The sequence below is a fragment of the Phyllostomus hastatus genome, unplaced genomic scaffold (genome assembly GCF_019186645.2).
Source record: "Phyllostomus hastatus isolate PE091 unplaced genomic scaffold, TTU_PhHast_1.1 phas_scaffold_12, whole genome shotgun sequence".
NCBI lineage: Eukaryota > Metazoa > Chordata > Mammalia > Chiroptera > Phyllostomidae > Phyllostomus > Phyllostomus hastatus.
Window position 1 is genome coordinate 17,967,237 of NW_025334007.1, and position 20,967 is coordinate 17,988,203.

The following is a 20,967-nucleotide window of genomic DNA, read 5'->3' on the forward strand; positions in this document are numbered from 1 at the left end:
TTACAACAGAAGGTCATTTAAGGTGAGGGCAGCACTGTTCTTCACTAGATGTGCATTCATGGATTCAGTTTTTAAAACACCATGACTTTCAGAGGCAAACAAAAGCAGAGTTAGGATGAACGCCCAATTCTAGTGTAGGAGAATTTTTCTTCTTCAATTCAATGAAAAGATTAGTATTTGAAGCCAAATGTGGACACAAGCCTAGAAGGCAGTGCAGATGCCAAGTTTATGTTTTCTTGAGTAATGGATGTAGCATCAACAACTCTAGCCTGATGAGGGAGCATGCATTAGAGAGGGGAATATCTCTTCTCCAGGGCATTGCTCTTATACCTCCTTTCCATTTAAGAAAAATTAAGAATTATAGAATCAGAAACATATCAAAAACATTACTCTAAGAGAAGAAAGAACTGAATAAGGTAGTGGAGATTGGATTCATTCCTTCGGTAACATTAGCAGTCATCCAAATGCACTTTTTTTCTGTCATAAAATCATAGCTTTAGGATGACTTTCTTACTTACTAAAGTCACTTAAAATGTTAATAAAAATAGGTGGAAACTTAAAAAACAAGGCTTTAGGATGTTAAGTATGATTCCCATCTACTGTAAAAACTCAATGGTTAACGCCATGGGCATAGGGGTTGGGAGCTGATTGTGAAGCAGGTTGGTGATGTCTCAACATTTCTCCTCGTTGTTTCTCTCTGTCTCATACACACACACTCTAAATTATAGGACAAAAATAAAATTCAGAATTGTATAGTTGTCTAATCTAGAAGGAATTATTTAAAAATAATTTATACTCTTTATAATCTGCCCCAGTGTCCCCTGCTTTTTGTCTGTGTCCTCCTACTGTTGCCTTGTCATTCTTTCACTCTATCACATTTCTTAGACTCTGGGTTACAATTTCCAATTGTTGGCATTCAGAAATCCTTCCAGATGAGACTGTTAATTCATGCTTCCTGAAACCTCTAGTTTTCAGATTAGCTAAATTGCAAACTTTCCCATTTACAAATATGGCAATGTTCTGCAGCCTAACATTTGTCTAAAGATTGTGTATAGTATCCATTTGGTCTTATTCATTCCAGTATACAAAATTAGTACCTTAACCTCTCTTTTTTACCATCTAATAAATTTCTAAATTAAAAAAAATAAGTCTTGTATTACTAGTCTGGGGCTACATACAATTTTTCTTTCATCTGCTGGAAATTAATATTTTCTTCTTTTGGATAGGGGATTAACACTTGAATTTAATGTGGATGGAGTAGTATTTGGGCCTGTTTTCTCTGAGAGCAGAACAGTGAAGAGCTATATACCCAGCTGCTCCTTGTTCTCTAGATAGATACCAGGAACAATTATTGTTGCAACTGAAAACAAGTGGATATTTTAATGGAGAACACAACAATAATCACTACAATATCTGAACAGTTCAGGCAAATTAGTTGTTTGGTCTTGTAGATCATTCATCTAAATGACTGAAATTTGGTTATTTGCACACTGAGCCTGAATATTTTTTCAAGCTTCAGTTTTTATTGTATGCCACTGTTGGGAACCGCCCTGACTGGTATCAGAAGCTGAAACCCCCGCCTAGGCTAAGGCTAAGGGAACGCCCTTGGAAGCGTAAGCCAGCAAGGAGACAAAAGCTTATCTCCATGGCAGGAATGCTGCTTCTGCTGCTTTATTCATAACTGAACCCCCAAAAGCTTGGTCGGTTAGCCAAAGACAGGTAAGATTCCCCACGGGGGGAATGACCTAAGACAGGCACGATCACTTTGGGAGGCCCCCCAAAAGAAGGACTTGGGGGGCTGCAGCAAAAGGGGGTGATGGACCCTCGCTCCTCGGCTTTGACATAGCCTGAGTTCTCAGCATCTGGGAGAAAACCTCCTTGTCTCCCAGTTGCCTTAGTGCCCTTGCTCCACCTAAGCCTGAAACAATGATAGGGTGGTGCTGCAGCTCTGTACTGAGAAGTGCGGATTCCCCGGGGTGATCAGGCCTAAGAAAGAACATGTAAATTACTGTGAAACCTTCTTTGTTTAGAATGTTCTCAGTTGAATGAGAAGGGTCTTAGGAGGAAGTTATTTTGTTCCTCAGTCTTACAGCTCTTTGACCCCCAACTCAATAGACCGGCAGAGTTCTTTGTTTTCTATGGTTCCTTACTTCCCCCTAATGAGTACTGTACTTTACCTGAATTATTATGCAGAATGAGCCCAATAAAAGCAGGTATGGACGGTAAATCAGCGCGCTCCCCACTAGGGGGGGTGGCCATTTCGTCCCTACTTCCCCACAGAAACTGGTCTGTCTCTGTGCATGTCGTTTTTTCTCGCATGTTTATCGTTGAGCCATCTGCAGCATTCCGTGGTCACTGCTGGCCGGGGACCCACGTGCAACATGCCACCTTGCAAACAACTTTTAAAGATTTAGGTTTTGGGCACATTACCTCTGACCACTGAATGTGCATCGCTTCTCTCTACCTTTTTCACTGTTACACCTGCTCTTTTTTGACTTTACCATTTTCTTTTTTTTGTTAAAGATTTTATTTATTTATTTTTAGAGAGGGATGGGAGGGAGGAAGAGAGAGAGAGACAGAAACATCAATGTGTGGTTGCTGGGGGTCGTGGCCTGCAACCTAGGCATGTGCCCTGACTGGGAATCGAACCTGCGATGCCTGGTTTGCAGCCCGCGCTCAATCCACTGAGCCATGCCAGCCAGGGCCACTTTACCATTTTCTTTAGTGCAACAGTAAACGTTATCCACTATTTATTTTGCATTGAAGTAGATGCTACCAAATACCAAAATGCTTAAGAACAGCCTCTTCTTCCCACTTTTGTTTCTTCTAGTGTCACTTATTTGTATTTTGCTGTCAAATGGTGCCCCACCACTATATGGCAAACTGGTTCTTGGTTCTGTTAGCTCTCTCTATCTGCCAAATCCTATACCTAAGGGTTTGCTTCCTATGGGCATTAAATCTAGGATTTCTCCTGATTTCACTGAAAACTGTCAGTCTTTTAGCTCTGGCCATATTGTTTTGACAGGAAAGCAACCTATCTGTATTACTGAACTTTCCCACTTTTCTTTCTTTGTCAGGATAAATTCATCACTACTTATTACCTAAACATTTATGAAACTGATCAAAAACTAATTTCAGAGAGTCCCAAAAGATTCATTTTAATTTAAGTCACCAAGCCACTGGTAATTAGGAACATTTTGAAATGCCAATAAAGACGTTATCAAAATTTGTATTTGTTACAGCTAATGCTTTATAGGAAAGGGTATGAACAATGACAGAAGAAATTGATTATATTTGGGAAGAACTTGGGGAACAAAAACTTATTGAAATTCAGTGAAGTGACTTTTTGAGTTTTTCACACAGAGACAACTTGAGTTAAAAACTCCACTTACCATATCATGGACATGGGCAACAGTGTGGGGATTGACTATGGAAGCAGGGCATGGGCTGGGTGGAGAAGGGGGGAGGGAAGAAAATGTAACATCTGTAATAGCACAAAGAATAAAAAAGTTAATTTTGTCTTTGTTTTGTATTAGTGTGATAGGCTTTTCTCTTGAATAGGAGTTCAAATAATCGGGCTAGTGATTTTTGCTTCCATACCTATTAGAGGAATAATTCAGATGGAATGAAAGTGAAAGGAAAATTTAGATTACAATATTTTATATAATTTAGGAACTGTTAAAGTTAGTTGATGTGGTCTCAGCAGTCTTGGGCAATGGCAGGATATTATCACTCTTGCCTTTTTGCCAGATTTTAATGGAATTGGCTGCACTAAGCATCAATTGACCATTTTAACATTTATGTTTCAAGTCTGCTGCCAGCACAGTCAGACCATGATGTGCTGAGTAATGAGTGCTATGCAACAAGGATTTTTAAAGATAGCTCTTCTTCTTCAAAAAAAATCTCTATCTTGCTGTTAATTGCATATTGGTTAATAGATTATTTTTCCCTTTCTGGTCAAGCTTTTAAATTTAAAACTAACAAGTTTATAAGTAAGGCACTACCTTGAAGCAACATTTTTATTAGAAGGTAGTTCAACTTTGATATTATAGAGCCTTTCTCGAAGTGAAATTATGCACACTTTTTTTAAAGATTTCACTTATTTATTTTTAGAGAGAGGAAGGGAGGGAGAAAGAGGGAGAGAAACATCAATGTGTGGTTGCCTCTCACACACCCCCAGTTGGGGACATGGCCCACAACCCAGGCATGTGCCCTGACTGGGAATTGAACCAGCGATTCTTTGCTTTGCAGTCTGGCGCTCCATCCACTGAGCCATGCCAGCCAGGGCTATGCACATATTTTTATCAAACTGATTGTGGCTTAAAAATTTCTGTAACATACTGGATGGGGCAAAAGTAGGTTTATAGTTGTATATGAAACATACTTTGTTGTTGTGTTATTATTTATTAATTATTGTATTACTTTCCATATAAACAACTGTAGACCTACTTTTCCTCCACCCTGTATTTGCTTGTGCAAAGTTACTGTGAAATTTGGCCTGACCTAAATTTGTATTTTATATTCCATGGCTACCAGTGAACTCTCTGTAGCAAGTTGTCATTTTCTTGTGATGGCAACAATGCTGAATGATTTAGCACTTCCAGTTTGACATTGTTCTGAGAAATCATGGTGCCCAACTGAGGTGTGATATGATGACCATGGAGATGGCCGCCTCTTCCCAAAATCTTGATTGATTTCAAACAAGCAAGTCATTTAAATATGTGAGCCTTAGACTCTAATTCTTAGAAGAAGGCTGGGGAAGAAGCCTCATCTCAATTGTTGCCCTGGAGGATCCTAGAAAACCTATACAATCCTCTTCCCCAACCCAGGAAATAAAGACCTCAGTCCAACACCCCTCAATGAACTGAATCCATATTCTTCCCCAGCTGAGCCTCAAGATGAGGCTCCAGCCTCAGGGGACACCTTGATTACAGCTTTATGAAGCCCTGAGCAGAGGAACCAGCTAAGTTGTGTCTGGATTCCTGACCCACAAAATCTATGACATAATAAATGTGTGTTGGTTAAGCCTCTCAGTTTTGAGGTAATTTATTGTATAGCAATAGATGACTAATACAATTAGAAAAAGGTCTCATTTATAGTTTTATAACATTTATATAATACTCATTAAAATTATTAAAAATGTGATTTTTAATGGCTGCCAAGAAAAATATAGTAAAGATATGCCATATTTCAACTATGCTGATATTGTTGGCTATTTAGATTTCTTTTTTTAAGATTTTATTTATTTATTTTTATAGAGGGAAGGGAGGGAGAAAGAGAGAGAGAGAAACATCAATGTGCGGTTGCTGGGGGCCAGGGCCTGCAACCCAGGCATGTGCTCTGACTGGGAATCGAACCTGCGACACTTTGGTTTGCAGCCCGTGCTCAATCCACTGAGCTACACCAGCCAGGGGCAGATTTCTAATTACTGTGTACTATAAATAATCCTCATACATCTATTTTTCACTACACATTTTATTATTCCACTAAGAGTCATCGCTAAAAGAGGAATCAATGAGTCAAAGTATATGGATAATGTTAAGGATATAGGACTATTGGCAAATTAGTTTCCAGAAAGATTAAGCCATTTAACATGTCTCTGAGTATTTTAACTGGCCAACATTGAATAGTTTAAAAAACGTGCCAACTTGAGAAGCTTTATCTCTTTGTTATTTTAATTTTTATTTCTCTCATTATATCCTCACATGACTATTATTTGGTTGAAGCTTAATAAACATTTAAATAAAAATAATCAGTCAAGTATTTAGCTTAAATCACTAGATCTACAAGTAAATATGTACATGTGAGTATGTTTATAAGTCAGTGTTTATCAGGTACTCCTTATATGCTTTACAAATATTAACTTTTTTTTTTAAGATTTTATTTGTTTATTTTTAGAGGGGAAGGGAGGGATATAGACAGAGAGAGAGAGAGAAACATCAATGTGCGGTTGCTGGGGGCCGTGGCCTGCAACCCAGGCATGTACCCTGGCTGGGAATCGAACCTGGGACACTTTGGTTCCCAGTCCGCGCTCAATCCACTGAGCTATGCCAGCCAGGGCTCAAATATTAACTTTTTTGATCTTTAAGACAATGCCAAGTAAGCTGCCACTGTCATCCTTATTTTACTGAAAATAGGCTAAGAATAACTTGCTGAGGGCAGCACAGATAGAGAAACTATGTTTTAAACTACATGTAGCAATACAATTGTCTTACCTTGGGCTGTTACAACAAAATATCATCGAGTGGGTATCTTGCTGATGGCTGCTTTCTTGCTATGTCTTCTCACAGTAGAGCGAGAGCGTTACTCTTTTTCTCTTCTTGTAAGGACAGTAATTCCTTTACGGAGGCCTCATTCTCATGACCTCATCTAATCCTAATTACCTCCCAAAGGCTCTACCTCCAAATAACATCACATTGGACTTACTGCTTTAATATATGAAATGTTTGGGGTAGACACAAACTTTTAGTCCATAGCAATAGTATATAAACAGAATGAACAATATCCATTCATATACTGCTTCTGTGTATTTTTGACAACTGGAAAAGATTTAACTTTGACAGTTTAGCAGAAGTCCCTGCTGAGTTTTAATGTACCAAATAGAAGTAGAAATTACATTTAAATTCTTACACTGTGTAGGTGCCTCGTTAGCGCAGTGGGTGCCGCGTCAGTCTCATAAACTCTTTACACTGTGATCATTTATGCAGAATCTGCAGGAGGTAGATTTAGGTCAACTAAAATGCAATTTCCTAAAGGAAAATAAACAATACAAATAATTCCAAGTCTCTAACTTAGAGGGTTAATGTTCAAATCAAATTGGAGCTTTTGCAATTGTAAGTTAAACTATGGTTTGGGATTTTCAATCCTCTGCCTCCAAAGTCAGGATTTTTAAAAAAATTATTTAGTTTATTGGGGTGACATTCATCAATAAAATTATATAGGTTTCAAGTGTACGATTGTAGAACACATCATCTGTATATTATATTATATGTTCACCACCCCAAATCAAGTCTCCTTTCATCACCATTTATCCCCTCTTTTCCCTCTATTACCTCCCCAACACTTCTTTCCCTCTGGTAATCACCACACTGTTATCTTTGTCTATGAGGTTTTCAGAAAAATTCCTTTCCCTGTTTCACCCAATCGCCCAGCCCTGCTCCCCTCTGACAGCTGTCAGTCTGTTCTCTGTATCTATGAGTCTGTTTCTACTTTGTTTGTTAGTTTATTTTATTAATTAGACTCCACATATAAGTGAAATCATATGGTATTTGTCTTTCTCTGACTGGCTTATTTTATTTAGTATAATAGTCTCCATCCATCAAAGGGAGGTTTTAATAAGCCATGGAAAAAGTAACCCCAAAGGCTTTCTAACAGCAGGTAATAGTCATCATGTATTTTTATTTATGTATTATTTATGATATTGGGAAATGAAATATGCTTTTCTAATAGTCATCACTCTAAAACACACTTCAACAGTTAATCAGAAACCATAAGAAAATAGTTTTATTTTTCTTTTATTTCTTAAAACGATATTTTCAAATTGGTGTCTAGTAGCAAACACCTGCATGTCTTCAGTATTCCCAACCTTCACTAATAAAGCAGTTGATAATAGTGCTTCACTTCTAGGTAAAATATTAAATGTTAAACTCTTTTCACTATTTAAGGAATTTTTGCTACAGGAAGAATTATATAATCCAGCAACAATAAAAAATTACAAAATTAAAGAAAAAATGCTTTAAATTTTTGTACTTTGTTGAAAAATTTTTCTTAGATTCTATAAAACATTAGCTCATTTTTATATTTTACAATTTTTTTGTGTTTTTTCAAAAGTCAACAAATAATCTAGGACTAGCAATATGTTTGTTAGATCTGGCATTTTCTCAGTACATAACGTTCAAAGTTCCTTTTAAAATGTATTTTATGTTTTGCAATTTTTTCCTATACTATTTACATTTTTCAATGTTTAGATATTTTTTTCCAGTGAAACATGAGTTTCTCCCTGTGGTCAATAGTCAATTTTAAAATTGGAACCATTGTGGCATTGTTAATGGCTTTCTGATAGCCCCTTGAGCCTGGCAGGCTTCTAGTACAGCTACAGCTTCATCAACTTTAGAACGGAGAGACTCTGGAGACTCAAGCATATGAAGAAGTTCTGAATTATCCATCTCCAAGACCATGCCAGTAATTTTATTAGCAAGAGTAGGTTGCATGGCTTGAATTAGAGGAAACAACCATTTGCCCAAAATTTGCTTTTGCTGTTGAGGAGGGGCAGATGCCAGCCTGGAAGCAATCAAAGATGTCTCATTTTGTACACGAACAGCAGGCTGCTTAATGGTAGCTTGTGGCTGTGTATTAAGTTGTCGAGGATTGCAGACTCCTTCAGTATATTCATACCGTAGAATGGTGCGGACAGCAGTAGTAGCTGAAGTGGCAGCAGTTGCAGGAGGTGAACCTACTGTTGCTGTTGATGTGTTAGCAACACACTGTGGCTCCGTTGAGATGACTTGTGGAAGCTGTGAAGAAGCTGGTCTCATGGTACTGAATGGTGGATTAGGAGTGGCTGGGCCAATAGCATTGGGCATATTTTGGAATGGATGAGGTCTGGCACCCTGATCGACGCAGTGAAGACTTGATGTTAGTTGAGTAGCTTGGCCAAGAGGAGAGTATGCAGCCCAGTCTGCTGTCTGTGGGACAGCTGGCATCAAGGAACCTGGAGGTGCTGTCTGGTAGGGGTTGATTGCTGGGTTGGGCATAGCTGTCAAAGTTGGCATTCTCTGCATGTAGTAGGTAGCGAGGTGAGCTTGGCGTTCTTCTCTGTACTGAGCAAAACATACATACAATGGCTTGGTGGACAAAATTTTACCATTCATTTCTGCTACTGCTTTAGTGGCTTCTTCTCGGGAAGAGAAACATACAAAACCAAAACCTTTTGGTTGACCGTCCTTCATCATAACCTTTGCTCTAATGACTGTACCAAATGAAGAGAACTCTTTAAAGAGACGTTCATCATCAATATCATCAGCAAGATTTTTCACATAAAGGTTAACACTGTGGTCTTGGTTGTGCCTATTTTGCTTAATCTCATCGAATTTCTGTTGAAGTTCTTTCTGCCTTTCCTTTTTTCTCTGAGCTCGGGAAACATAAATTGTTGTATTATCAAGCTCTTTTCCATCCATCTCATCCACAGCTTTCTGTGCATCTTCATGGCATTGGAACCTTACAAATCCAAAACCTTTGGATTTCCCACTTTCATCAGTCATTACTTTGACACTTAAGATAGGTCCAAACTTGCCAAAGACATCCTCAAGGCGCTCATCGTTTACACTCTCCCCAAAATTTTTGATGTAAACGTTGGTGAACTCTTTTGCCCTATCTCTGCGCTCTACCTCTCGTTGGTTAGGAGACTTATATTGCCCAACATATATTTTGCGATCATGTATAAGCTTGCCATTCATGGTTTCAATAGCTTTTTGAGCTGCTTCCTGTGTCTCAAAATGTACAAATCCATGACCCTTGGAACCATTTTCATCACAAATCACCTTACAGGAAAGGATGTTACCAAAATCAGAAAACATATCATACAGTACTTTATGATCAATGGATTTGTCTAAATGATTAACGAATATGTTGCCCACACCACTTTTGCGAAGTGATGGGTCACGTTGACACCACATGATGCGAATTGGGTTGCCATTTATAATATCAAAATTCATTGTGTTCAAAGCACACTTCGCGTCCTCTGGTCGACAAAAGTTCACATACCCGTAGCCCAAGGAGTGGCCGGTGATCGCATCTCTGCAGACCCGGATGGAGAGGATGGGCCCTGCTGGGCTAAACTTGCTGTAGAGCACTGCCTCAGTCACCTCCGGGTGTAGGTCTCCTACGTACAGCGAGGTCGAGGAGTGGCTGGATGTGCAGGCGCTCATCTCGACAGGATTTGACAGGGCCATGGGGCTTGATCTTTCCGTTAGAGGTGGAGAGCAGAGCGAGAGATAGGGCTGAGGGCCAGCGCCAGAGAAGGAGGGCAGTGAGGGCAAGCGCAGAGGGACAAAAATGTGTCATAGTCGAACGCTACTCAACGGTCACAGAGTCATAGAACCACTGGCCAGTGACCTCCAGCTGGGGAGTGAGGGTGGCGGTGTCCAGTCCCGTTTGCCAGAAGCCCTCAGTCTCTTGGTTCCTTCTTGCAGCTGCTATGGGGCCATGGGCGGATTGGCCCCTGCCTTGGCTGCTTCACTGGGTTACTTTATAAAAAGAAAGAAAAAAAGTCTCTGGTGGGGGAGATGAGGATTTTTTAAAATAATTTTTGGGGGGCTTTTTAAAAAAGATTTTTAAAAAGAATAAATGTGTCAGGATAATTCCATCAAGACAATTCTATTACCACAAGAACCCCTTTTTGCCCTTACAAAATCAAACCCACGTCCTTCTCTACCCAATACCCACTCCCTTAACCCGGGAACCGTTCATCTATTCTGCATTTCTGAAATGTCACTTCAAAAATGTTATATAAATGGAGTCACACACAATGAAAACTTCTGGGATTGCTTTCCCCCCTCTATTTAATTCTCTGGACATTCATATGAATAAATGCATGTATCAATAGTGTGTTTCTTTCTATTGCTCGGTACTATTCCTTCATATGTGTGTACCAGAATTTAACTATACACCTTGACTATGGTGGTGTATGCATGAACCTATACATATGATTTAATTGTATAAAACCAAATACACATACAGAGAAATAAGTACAAGTAAAACCAGGGATATCTGAATAAGATCAGTGAATTATATCAATATAAATATCCTGGTTGTAATACAGTATTATAGTTTTGTATGATGTTGGGAAGTACTGGATATTTCTTACAATTACATGTGAATCTGTATCTGTCTCAATAAGAATTTCAATTAAAAAGAAAAATAATAATAAATGTGTGTTCTGAGCCTAGAACCCACACTCTGCACTCTCAGCACTAACCACTCAGGAAAAGAGGCTAAATTGTAAACTTTTAAACCCTTTACATTGGACCATCAGGAGAACATAAATGTTGTATTTAAAACAAATGCTCCTGATTCATTAAAGGACTGCAGTCAATACTAAAATAACTGTTTACTCTACACCAAGAGTCAGTAAACTATGGCTTTGGAACAAATGCAGGCTTTCATGCATTACTATATAGCCTGCTAACTAAGAATTGTTTTATATTTTTTAAATGGCTGTAAAAAGTCAGAGGAAGAATATTTTTTCCTTTTTTTAATTGAATTTATTGGGGTGACGTTGGTTCACAAAACCATACAGGTTTCAAGTGTTCAGCTCAACCAAATATCATTTGCACACTGCATTGTGCTCCAAAAACTGGAAAATCTCTTGGAGAGAAAAAGAAGAATATTTTGTGATATGTGAAAATTATATGAAATTGAAATTTTAGTGTACATAAATAAGTTTTATTGGAACATACACACATGCATTTATGTATCTATTATCTCTGGCTGCTTTCATGCTGTGACATCAGAGTTGAGTAGTTGTGACAGACCATATGACCCTCAAAGCCTAAAAAAGTTACTTTTTGATCTTTTATAAGAAATGTTTGCTGACCCCAGCTCTAGACTTGTGTGCCTCCCTTTGTCCACATTTTGCTATATTTTAAAATAATACTAGAATACGCACAACATGGGGAATCATGCGATGGTAAGAATAGACTTAATTTTATCTTTTTAAGGGAGACATGATCACAGTTCGTCCTGAGGAACATTTTACTTAAAGGCATAATGCTACACAGAGCAAGATCTTTGATCTATGTATACTTGAAGTGATCAGAGATTTCCAGGAGCCTGAATTTTTTGAAGCTATCTCTGTTCCCTGTATGTGAGAGGCATGTCCTTTTGCACAGAGGTGATAATCAACTCTCTTTATTTTATCTCCAGCATTTTATAATAAAAACACTGCCAGGTGGTCCAATGAATTCTTTCATTGTTATCTCATGTCATCTTCTCAACATTCCTCGAAGTAAATTTTACTTTTCCTTTTTAGTGATGAGGAAATGGGCCCAGAAAGATGAGGTTATTTAAATACCATTGCATAGCTAATCAAAGGTCACTCCAGGATGTACACCTTAATTCATCTAATTTCTAAGCTTTTCTTAAGATTTCATTTATTTATTTTTGGAGAGAGGGAAAGGGAGGGAGAAAGAGGAGAGAAGCATTGATCAGTTGCCTCTTGCACACCTCCAGCCTGGGACCTGGCCTGCAACCCAGGCTTGTGCCCTGACTTAAACTGGTGACCTTTTTGGTTGGCAGGACAACCCCCAACCCACTGAGCCACACCGGTCAGAGCTTCTCAGAGCATTTTGTTTTATTGCCAGCTAGAGGAAGAGTGTCATTAACACAGGTCAGAAATCTTCCTATAACTCATTGATTATTTTCTACCCCTAACTTTTTCTATACCTATCCAGATAAATACAAAACCATATGTATGCAGTCACCACCTTTCCATCCTTTCATCCATCCATCCTCCCTCCCTCCCTCCCTCTCACTCCCAATTAGTTCAAATGTCACATGTTTATTAACTACCTAGTTCATGCCAGCCATCATGCTAACTACACTAGGCACCAGGCATACAACTGTGAAGAGGAGAGACATGGTCCCTGACCTCATAAATGTTATAGTCCTTTTTTACCTGCTAGATCCACACAGAGGATTACTTTTATTTGCCCACAAATCTCTAAGGCCCAGGCATTTCCATCACATGTGGAGTTTGATGTCCTCACAGTTCACACTGTACCATTTAGGAAGTCACTTAAATTGGAGTTTTTGGATGGCTGTTTTGCTTTTTACAAATAGCCTGTATAGTGGAATGAAGATGTTATTTGATTTTTGAGTTTCAGGGTAAAAAATGCAAGAGACATCAGCTTTTTAAAAACTAAATATAACACTTTATATAAATATTTCCCTCAGAGCTACTAAACACATGCCAGATTCTAACAATGATGTATAAATATACATAAAGATATAAAATATTTGGTTACACATTTTTCTTGATCCTATTCCAAAAGATTTTCATCTATTACTTGTTTTGAGAGAACAGAAGCTGGCAGGGGTAATTAATAGAGTTGACCTCTAGGGTGAACAAACATACACTGGTTGGGGGAGCCTTGGATTCTTTTCAAAAGACTTTGCTGGTGAAACTTGGAAGAGCCGTGTGGCTGCTGGGAGTTTTTGTTTTGGTAGTAGTTACTGGTTAGGCTTTGTAAATTTTCCTTTCAGACATCTGGCTGTTTCTCAAAAATTGCCTTTAAGAATTGTATTTTGTAAGTTAAGAGCAGAAGCTATTATTAGCTGTGTGTTTGTGGTTAAGACATGAGGTCAGATTTGGCAGGGAATTCTTAAGGCTGTGTGGAGGGGAGCCTCAGCCCAGCCATCCTGTGGCCACTCAGTGCCTTGGAGAGCAGCTTATTCCTGGGCTCAGAAGCAGTGACTCTCCCTTTCAATTTGTGGGAGCTTTAATAACGGAATCCTGCCTTTAGGAGTCAGGAGTGATTTGTAGCAAATTTCTTTTTTTCAGAATTCATGTCCTAATGAGGATATTGAATTATATATAATAATAATAATAATAATAATATATAACATATAACTATATATTATATATAATATATATTATAAAATATATAAATATATAATATGTATATTATATATAGCTATATATTTAACTTTGATGTATCAGGTTTTGGGTAGCATTTTCAGAGGAGTTCTGTAGGAAGTGGTATCATTATTACAGTTCATAGTGGTACCTAAAATTGTGTATGATTAGAATTTCTTTACACTCTGATTATCAACTTGCTGTAGAGCAGGGGTGTCAGACTCATTTTCACCGGGGGCCACATCAGCCATGCGATTGCCTTCAAAGGTCCGAATGTAACTTTAGGACTGTACATGTGTAACTACTCCTTAACAGTTAATCGAGAGCTCGGCGCTGCTGCCAGGTATGAAGAAGGTGCCTGGTCAGATAAAACAAGGCGGAGGGCCAGATTTGGCCCGCGGGCCTTGTGTTTGCCACCTGTGCTGTAGAGTATCATAGAAGGGAACATAGTCTTGCTGCTGTTTGCGCAGATGTAAAATGTATCCAAAACATAGTATTTTAAAAGGAAACTTTTGTAAAAAGACTAGTTAGGCTTTCAATAAGAAATCCTTTAAATCCTTGACAGTAGGTAACAATACAATTCCTTTTAACAGATTCACTTGTATCTTTCATGAATCAGAAAATGATATTGGGGGACAGTTGCTTTTGCAATGTTTTAGTAATATAATTTTCTCTGTTACTTTCAAATAATTGTCTGTGGAATCATTTTGGATTCCTATTTCAGAAGCTTTGCCTTGACAGCAAAATCATAAATTTGTTTTCCTTATGTCAAACATTTTAGATGATGACTGGATCCACCTAGTACATATTGTTTTCCTCTATAATCTCAAGCCAGTCCTTTCACAGTTGTGCCTTAATAAACAATTTGATAGCAAAGTGATTTATTGAAAAGACAGTGGCTTATCTTTGTTTCATTTTCCCCCTCAAATTTACAGTGACATTCAGTACACTTTTATAATACATCGTTAATGAAAATTTACCTATGGGTCTAAAAATAGAGACAAAAGACAGCCAGTTGACTGGAGAAGTAACTTTAGAATTTGAAAGTTGTGGAAATAGTAGCTTTGTTCTGAATGTTGCATGCTACCCAAAGGCTTGGAGTTTGCTAATGCCACAGTCTCTCAACTCCAGAGGAAATAGTTTCTACAGTAACAATAATGATCATCACTTAATGAAGGATTATTACTTATCAGACCAGATACTGAGTGAATTAAATCAGTAATTACATTTTGTCCTCACATTAATCTCATGTAAATTCTGTTAATCCTTCCTTTACAGATGAGGAAACTGAGGCCCAGAAATTAGATAATGTGCTCTAAGTCACAAAACCAGTAAGGGCAGAGCCAATACTTGGAGGCATGTTTGTGTTCCGAATTGCTTTGGCCTAATTACATTCTACCACTGTATTATTATTGTTTTTTACAACTGGGAGAAACAGGATAATAATGACAATTTAAGCCCTGGCTGGTGTAGCTCAGTGGATTGACTGCTGGCCTGGGAACCAGATTGCAGGTTTGATTCCCAGTCAGGACACATGCCTGGGTTGCCAGCCAGGTCTTCAGTAGGGGGTGTGTGAGAGGCAACTACACACTGATGTTTCTCTCCCATTCTTTCTTCCTCCCTCCCCATATATCTGAAAATAAATAAATAAAGTCTTAAAAAAATAAAGACAATTTATTGTGACCTGTATACTTACGTATTTATGACTAAACAGAACATTTGCATGTTTTTAAATAAATCTCTATGAGTGGTATTAATTTATAGGTATCACTCTGCAATGTGCTTTTGTTGCTCATCATAGTTCTAATTATTTGTGTTGACCATTATATAATATTTGATTCTATAAGTATAACATCAATTCCATTATCTTTTTTCTTGTTAATGAACTGGGTATTCTTCAAAATTTTCTTGGCTATTCTTGGGCCCTTCTTTCTTGTAAGTTTTATGATACGCATATTAAGTTTGTGAACAATCACATAATTTTGTTTGGAATGACTTTGAATTTATATATTAATTTAGGAAAATTGACCTATGTATTATATTGAATCTTCCAGTCATGAAATGGTATACCACACCATTTACTAAAGTAATGTTATATATTCTTGGCAATATTTTAAAATTTTCTCAATATGCCTGGTACTAATTTTATTACACATATTCTAGGTCTACAGCTTCATATTATCCCAGATTTCTCAGTAGGGAAATTGCTGGCATTTTGGACTAGGTGATGCTTTGTTGTGAGGTAGTCTTGTGCTTTGTAGGGTACTTAACAGCATCCTTAGCCTCTACTTGCTAGGTACTAGTAGCACTTCTTTCCCTTCACCTATGACCAAAAATAACTCCAGATATTGCCAAATGATCCCTATGGAACAAAGTCGTATCCTCCCTCTTGCTCACTGAATGTAAATCCTGGAATTAATCGGCAGTACTTGATTTTAACTTCCTTTAACAAGCAGAAGGGTTCAAATACAGTTCCTCTTTAGACCTAGAGTGTGGGTTAAGCTCTTCATACTAAGTAGAAGACTTTTAACATCCTTTGGAAAGCCATTGCCCCTTCCCACTGCCTGTTTAAGGGCCCAGCACCTGACCATTACTGGTTCTTGAGGATATATGTCTTCGTTTGTGTTTTGCTGCTGTGTTTTAGTGTTCTCTTTATATTTCACTTATCACAACTACATATTTGCAGTAGAGAGGACACTATATGGCATGAGCTTAAAATTATTTCTTACTTATAAATCATAGAAGAAAGTTTAACCAAAAAAAAAGAAAGTTGTTTTCATTGAGTTTCAGTTATTTTTCTTGATAGTTCAATTCCTTTAGATATTTTCTTATTACCTTCCTGCCCTAACTTGATTGTGATTTTGTTTCACGTTTTTTTGTGTTTATAACCAAAACCTCCATAAATCTGCTTTATTTTTAGTCAGATTTTGTATTTGGAGTATTGTTCAGGCTAAGTAAAACCTCTAGACACTTTTGAATGACTTAAACATTGACATCTCTCTATGACTTTATGTATTATCTCTTTAGGACTGAGCATAGGCACGACATGTTGCAAATTAAGAAAATGAGATTGTCATGCAAAGTAAGAAGTAGAGTTCTGCCTGTAGTTATAATGTAGAAGGACACTACAGACTATGAAGGAGAAGAGGGCAGCAGGAGGTTTAGACCTTGCTGGAAAATCTTCAGGAATGAAACAAAATGTAGCCAAGTTGGAACCTACCCCAGCCCTTTCCCTCCATGTTAAAGTCAGTCAAGTCAATTCCAGCACCTATTTATAGTTAAGCTTTGGTTTTGATTAATGATGTTGGACAGGGATAGAAAAGGGGAGGGCACTGCTAGGAGAAAGGGAGGAGGCAAAGCTGCCAAAACTGATATGCCGATCTGTTGTTTGGGCCCTACTCTTCATCGCACACAGATTTCTGGCCAAACATAATGAAAATTATTTTTATTAGAGGGCAGTAATCCATGTCAACATTTTTACTACAAGCCAAGTGAAGACATCAAATTCCTAAACACTGAATAAACTATAGGTCAAATCATGCTGCCTTTTTTCATTGAGTCACCAGACATGCCTTGTCATGGACATAACCTAAGACTGAAATGTCTTTATAAGTTATTCTTTTATATGTTAACAAAATGAAATTAATAAAACAAACCTGCATTAATGTCTAGACATACATTGTTTTTGAGCTGTAAAGAGGCATAGAGAGATCCAACTGGTCCAATATTTTACCATTATAGAAGAGAAAATCAAGTTTTAATAAGAGCCCAAGGGACTTGCTTACAGCTGTATAGTATCTTGGTTCCAGGACAGGCACTAGATCCCACATCTTTCCTCCAATCCAGAGCTTTTGGTACTTCTGCCCAAAGGGAACAATTTTAATTTTGGTACCTAGCCATAAATACTATTCTGGTTGACTTTTGTTCTCTGCTTTTAAAGTTGGAAATAGATTAAAGTTTATAGTTTTCATAAATTAGCTTCAGTTACTAAGGAGATTAGGGTATTATTAATCTTTCCTATTATTTTTTTAACTAAAACTCACCTTCCTTGAAATGTAATATTATCCAAAGGATTAACTCTCCAGATCTGCACTCAAATATGGAGGATTGTGAATTGGGTTGGCCTGCATTTTAAAAATCTTTATTTGCCTGGAGAGCACAGGAATTTAAATATTATAGAAATGTAGGACTTACAGTGACTATGCTTGTACTTCCACTTAGGTATTTAGAGAAGATGTCCTGTTTGTATATGTGATTGTCATTCACCCAAATCAATTTGCTTTTATGTCAGAATCTCAACAATATAGGTTGGGTAATGACTGTTCATTTATCCACAGGATATGGTATTGCATATGAATAGAGTATGTCATAGGATGTGATGGTGATCTGTCTGTGACATCTGTCACCCTATTGATCGCCAGGGTTCATTCAGCTGATCTGACTGGCTAGGTAGGTGTCCCCTTCATTTGTATCCCTCCTGGACAACCTTCTTGCATAGAGAAGAGGACCATTCTTTGGTCAAGGGTATACAAGTAGCAGGCTAGAACCTCCAAACAAGCTCTCAAGAAAGTATATTATATAGGACAACTAATTTTTTATACCTTAGTTTCATCTTTTTCTCCCTTTAGTAATTTTTATTTGTGACCTCATGTATGTTGTGCAAATCAGTTAATCATGCATGGATGAAATACAGTGTACTTTTAGGCTATCGATTATATTATAAATGTGGACATTGTATAGACCCCCCATAATATATAAGCTATGTCAGTCAGTATGCTTAATCATAGTCATATAAATTTTGTAACTACTAAAATAGAGTAATATATTTTGGTAGAACCTCCAATTTTAAAAAAAAGTTGATGTGCAACATTATCTATCTGTGTGTATATAATGCTGTATTAGTTTCCTATGGCTGCTGTAACAAATTACCACAGAATTAGTGGCTTAACACAGCACAGATTTATTATCTTATAGTTCTGGAGTTCACATGTCTAAACTGGGTATCAATGGGCTAAAAATAAGGTGTTGGTAGTGCTGTATTTCTTCTGGAAGCTCTAGAGGAGAGTTCTTTCAGTTGTCTATCCCAGCTTCTAGAAATTACCTTCCTTCCTTAGCTTGTGGCCTCTTTCTCAATTTTCAAAGCCAGCAGCATATTTTCTGGTGTCTCTCAGACACTGCTCCTGTTGTCAAATCTCTTTCTCTGGCTGTCTTGCCTCTCTGTTTCCCTTGTAAGGACTCATCCAGATATTCCAGTATCACCTCCCCATTTTAGGGTCATTAATTTAATCACATGTGCAAGGTACCTTTTGTCATGTAAAGTAACATTTATTGGTTTCTATATGAGGATGTGGATATCATTGGGAAGTATTACTTTACATACTTTAAAATAGCCTGTTCTATAATCAACAAAAGAAAAAAAGCAAACAAAATATAGCCAAAGACATTGAAATTAAGAACAATCTAATAATAACCGGAGGGGAGAGGGGAGGGGACAGTGGGGGGAAGGGTTTGCAGGAACTACTATAAAGGACACATGGACAAAACCAAGGGGTAGGGTAGAAGCAAGGGAGGGAGGTGGGTTTGGCTGGGGTGGGTAAGGGGTGGTGGAGGGAAAATGCAGACAACTGTAATTGAACAACAACAAAGTAATTTTTATTAAAAAGCCTGTTCTCATTGCTACTTTGTGTAATAGATATAATATATACTTTTTCAACTAGATATTTTCTATAGCAGTAATCTCTATAATACCAATGTCCAAAGAAATGTAATACAAGCCACAAATGTGATCCATATGTGGAATTTAAAATTTTCCTAAAGCAACATTAAAAAATTAAAAAGAAATAAGTAATATTAATTTTAATTATTTTATTTAATTCAGTAGATCCAAAATTTTATTGTGTCAATGTACGTAAATATGAAAATGTTGCAAGAATCTATTTCACACTGTTGTCAAAATCCAGAGTGCAATTTATTTTCACAGTTTACCTCAATGTGGACTCAGTACCTCCAAGTGGCTCATGGCTCTGGTGTTGTAAAGCACAGTTTTGTGGCCAAAGTTTTTATAGTTCTCTACCTATTTAAGACTCAGGTTGTCTGCTCAAAGGAATATGATATGGCTAACACACTGAACCATATCAAGGTTTCTCAGCCTCACCACTATTGACATTCTGGGCCAGGGAATTCTTGGTTATGGAGGTGTTTCCTCTACATAGTAGGGTGCTTAGCAACATTAGTAGCAACATTCCTGGTCTCTCCCAGTTTATGCAGTAACACCTTTTCCCAAGTTGTGATAATCAGAAAATGTTTCCAGATATTGTCAAATGTCACCAAGGGAGCAAAATTGTCCCTTATTGAGAACCACTGGACTAGGCATAGGATGCTTAGGTTTGAATACTATTCTCCATACATTATTCTCCAACCTTGAAAGAGTCTCTTGAACTTATTAAAATACATTTTTTAAAGATGGGGAAAATATTATCTGGGTTGCCCAAACCTTGAAAGATAACAACTCTGTAAACTGTAGGTATTGTGGAAAAGGAAGTCAGCAGTATATGTTTTATGTATGTTTATCACTTGAATTTAATGACAGCTATTTCAGTACTGATGTATTTTCTCATAATATTTGACTTATTTAAAAATGTCTTATTATGACAAGTGGATTATAGTTTGGAGGAGATGTTTTAGGTATTTTTGTTTTCCTGGCTTTTGGTGCTTGTAGGGGCACAAAAATATGTAGAATTGGGTCTTTTCAGTGGATAGACCAACTTTCAAACAGTTAGGAGTTGCTTTGTGGCCCTTCTCAGCTCTCATAGAGTTTAAGTTTCACAACAAACTTGCAAGGATATCCTATAAATTACTTTGACTGACTTAACAGTTAGTGAATACCTGTTCTTGCCAGGAACCGGTATTCCTGGCAAGGTCCTGAGTGTAGAAAACAGAATGAGCCAAGGTCCTATTCCTTAGACTACTTACAAGAGTAGTAGGAGAAAAGGCATCAACATAACAATGAAGAGTATTTAGATGGAAGTGGTGTTTGGGAAAGGGTCAGGGGAAGGTAAAGAAAAAGTTTAGTTTGTAAAACAAACAGTAGTTTTGGGGAAGGTCTGGAAGAGTCTGAGAACTGTACAGAATGAACAAGTGCATGGACTAGCTTGACATTGACAGAAATGGAGCATAACATGGAGGAAAGAAATAGAAAAGGACAAGAGGGAGCATAGCCTCCCTGGGAAAAGTGGGTCCTCTTTTGCAAAGGACACTTCTGGGGAGGAGTCAACTGTGAGGTATCAGTAGCCTGCGTGTACACATCTGGGAATGGGTCCTCCAAGGGTAAGGGA

General features: G+C 37.7%; 2 protein-coding genes across 2 annotated transcripts in view; one reads left to right on the forward strand and one right to left on the reverse strand.

Annotated features, from left to right (window-relative positions):
- ARHGAP6 (Rho GTPase activating protein 6) overlaps positions 1-20,967 on the forward strand; it is a 462,552-nt gene that overhangs the window by 21,990 nt on the left and 419,595 nt on the right. The gene's annotated exons all lie outside the window — the stretch shown is intronic.
- Positions 5,487-9,926, reverse strand: LOC123829890 (polyadenylate-binding protein 1-like). The gene is given in 3 exon segments (XM_045855830.1): positions 5,487-5,499; positions 7,988-8,060; positions 8,063-9,926. Coding segments are annotated over 3 exon segments (1,950 nt in total).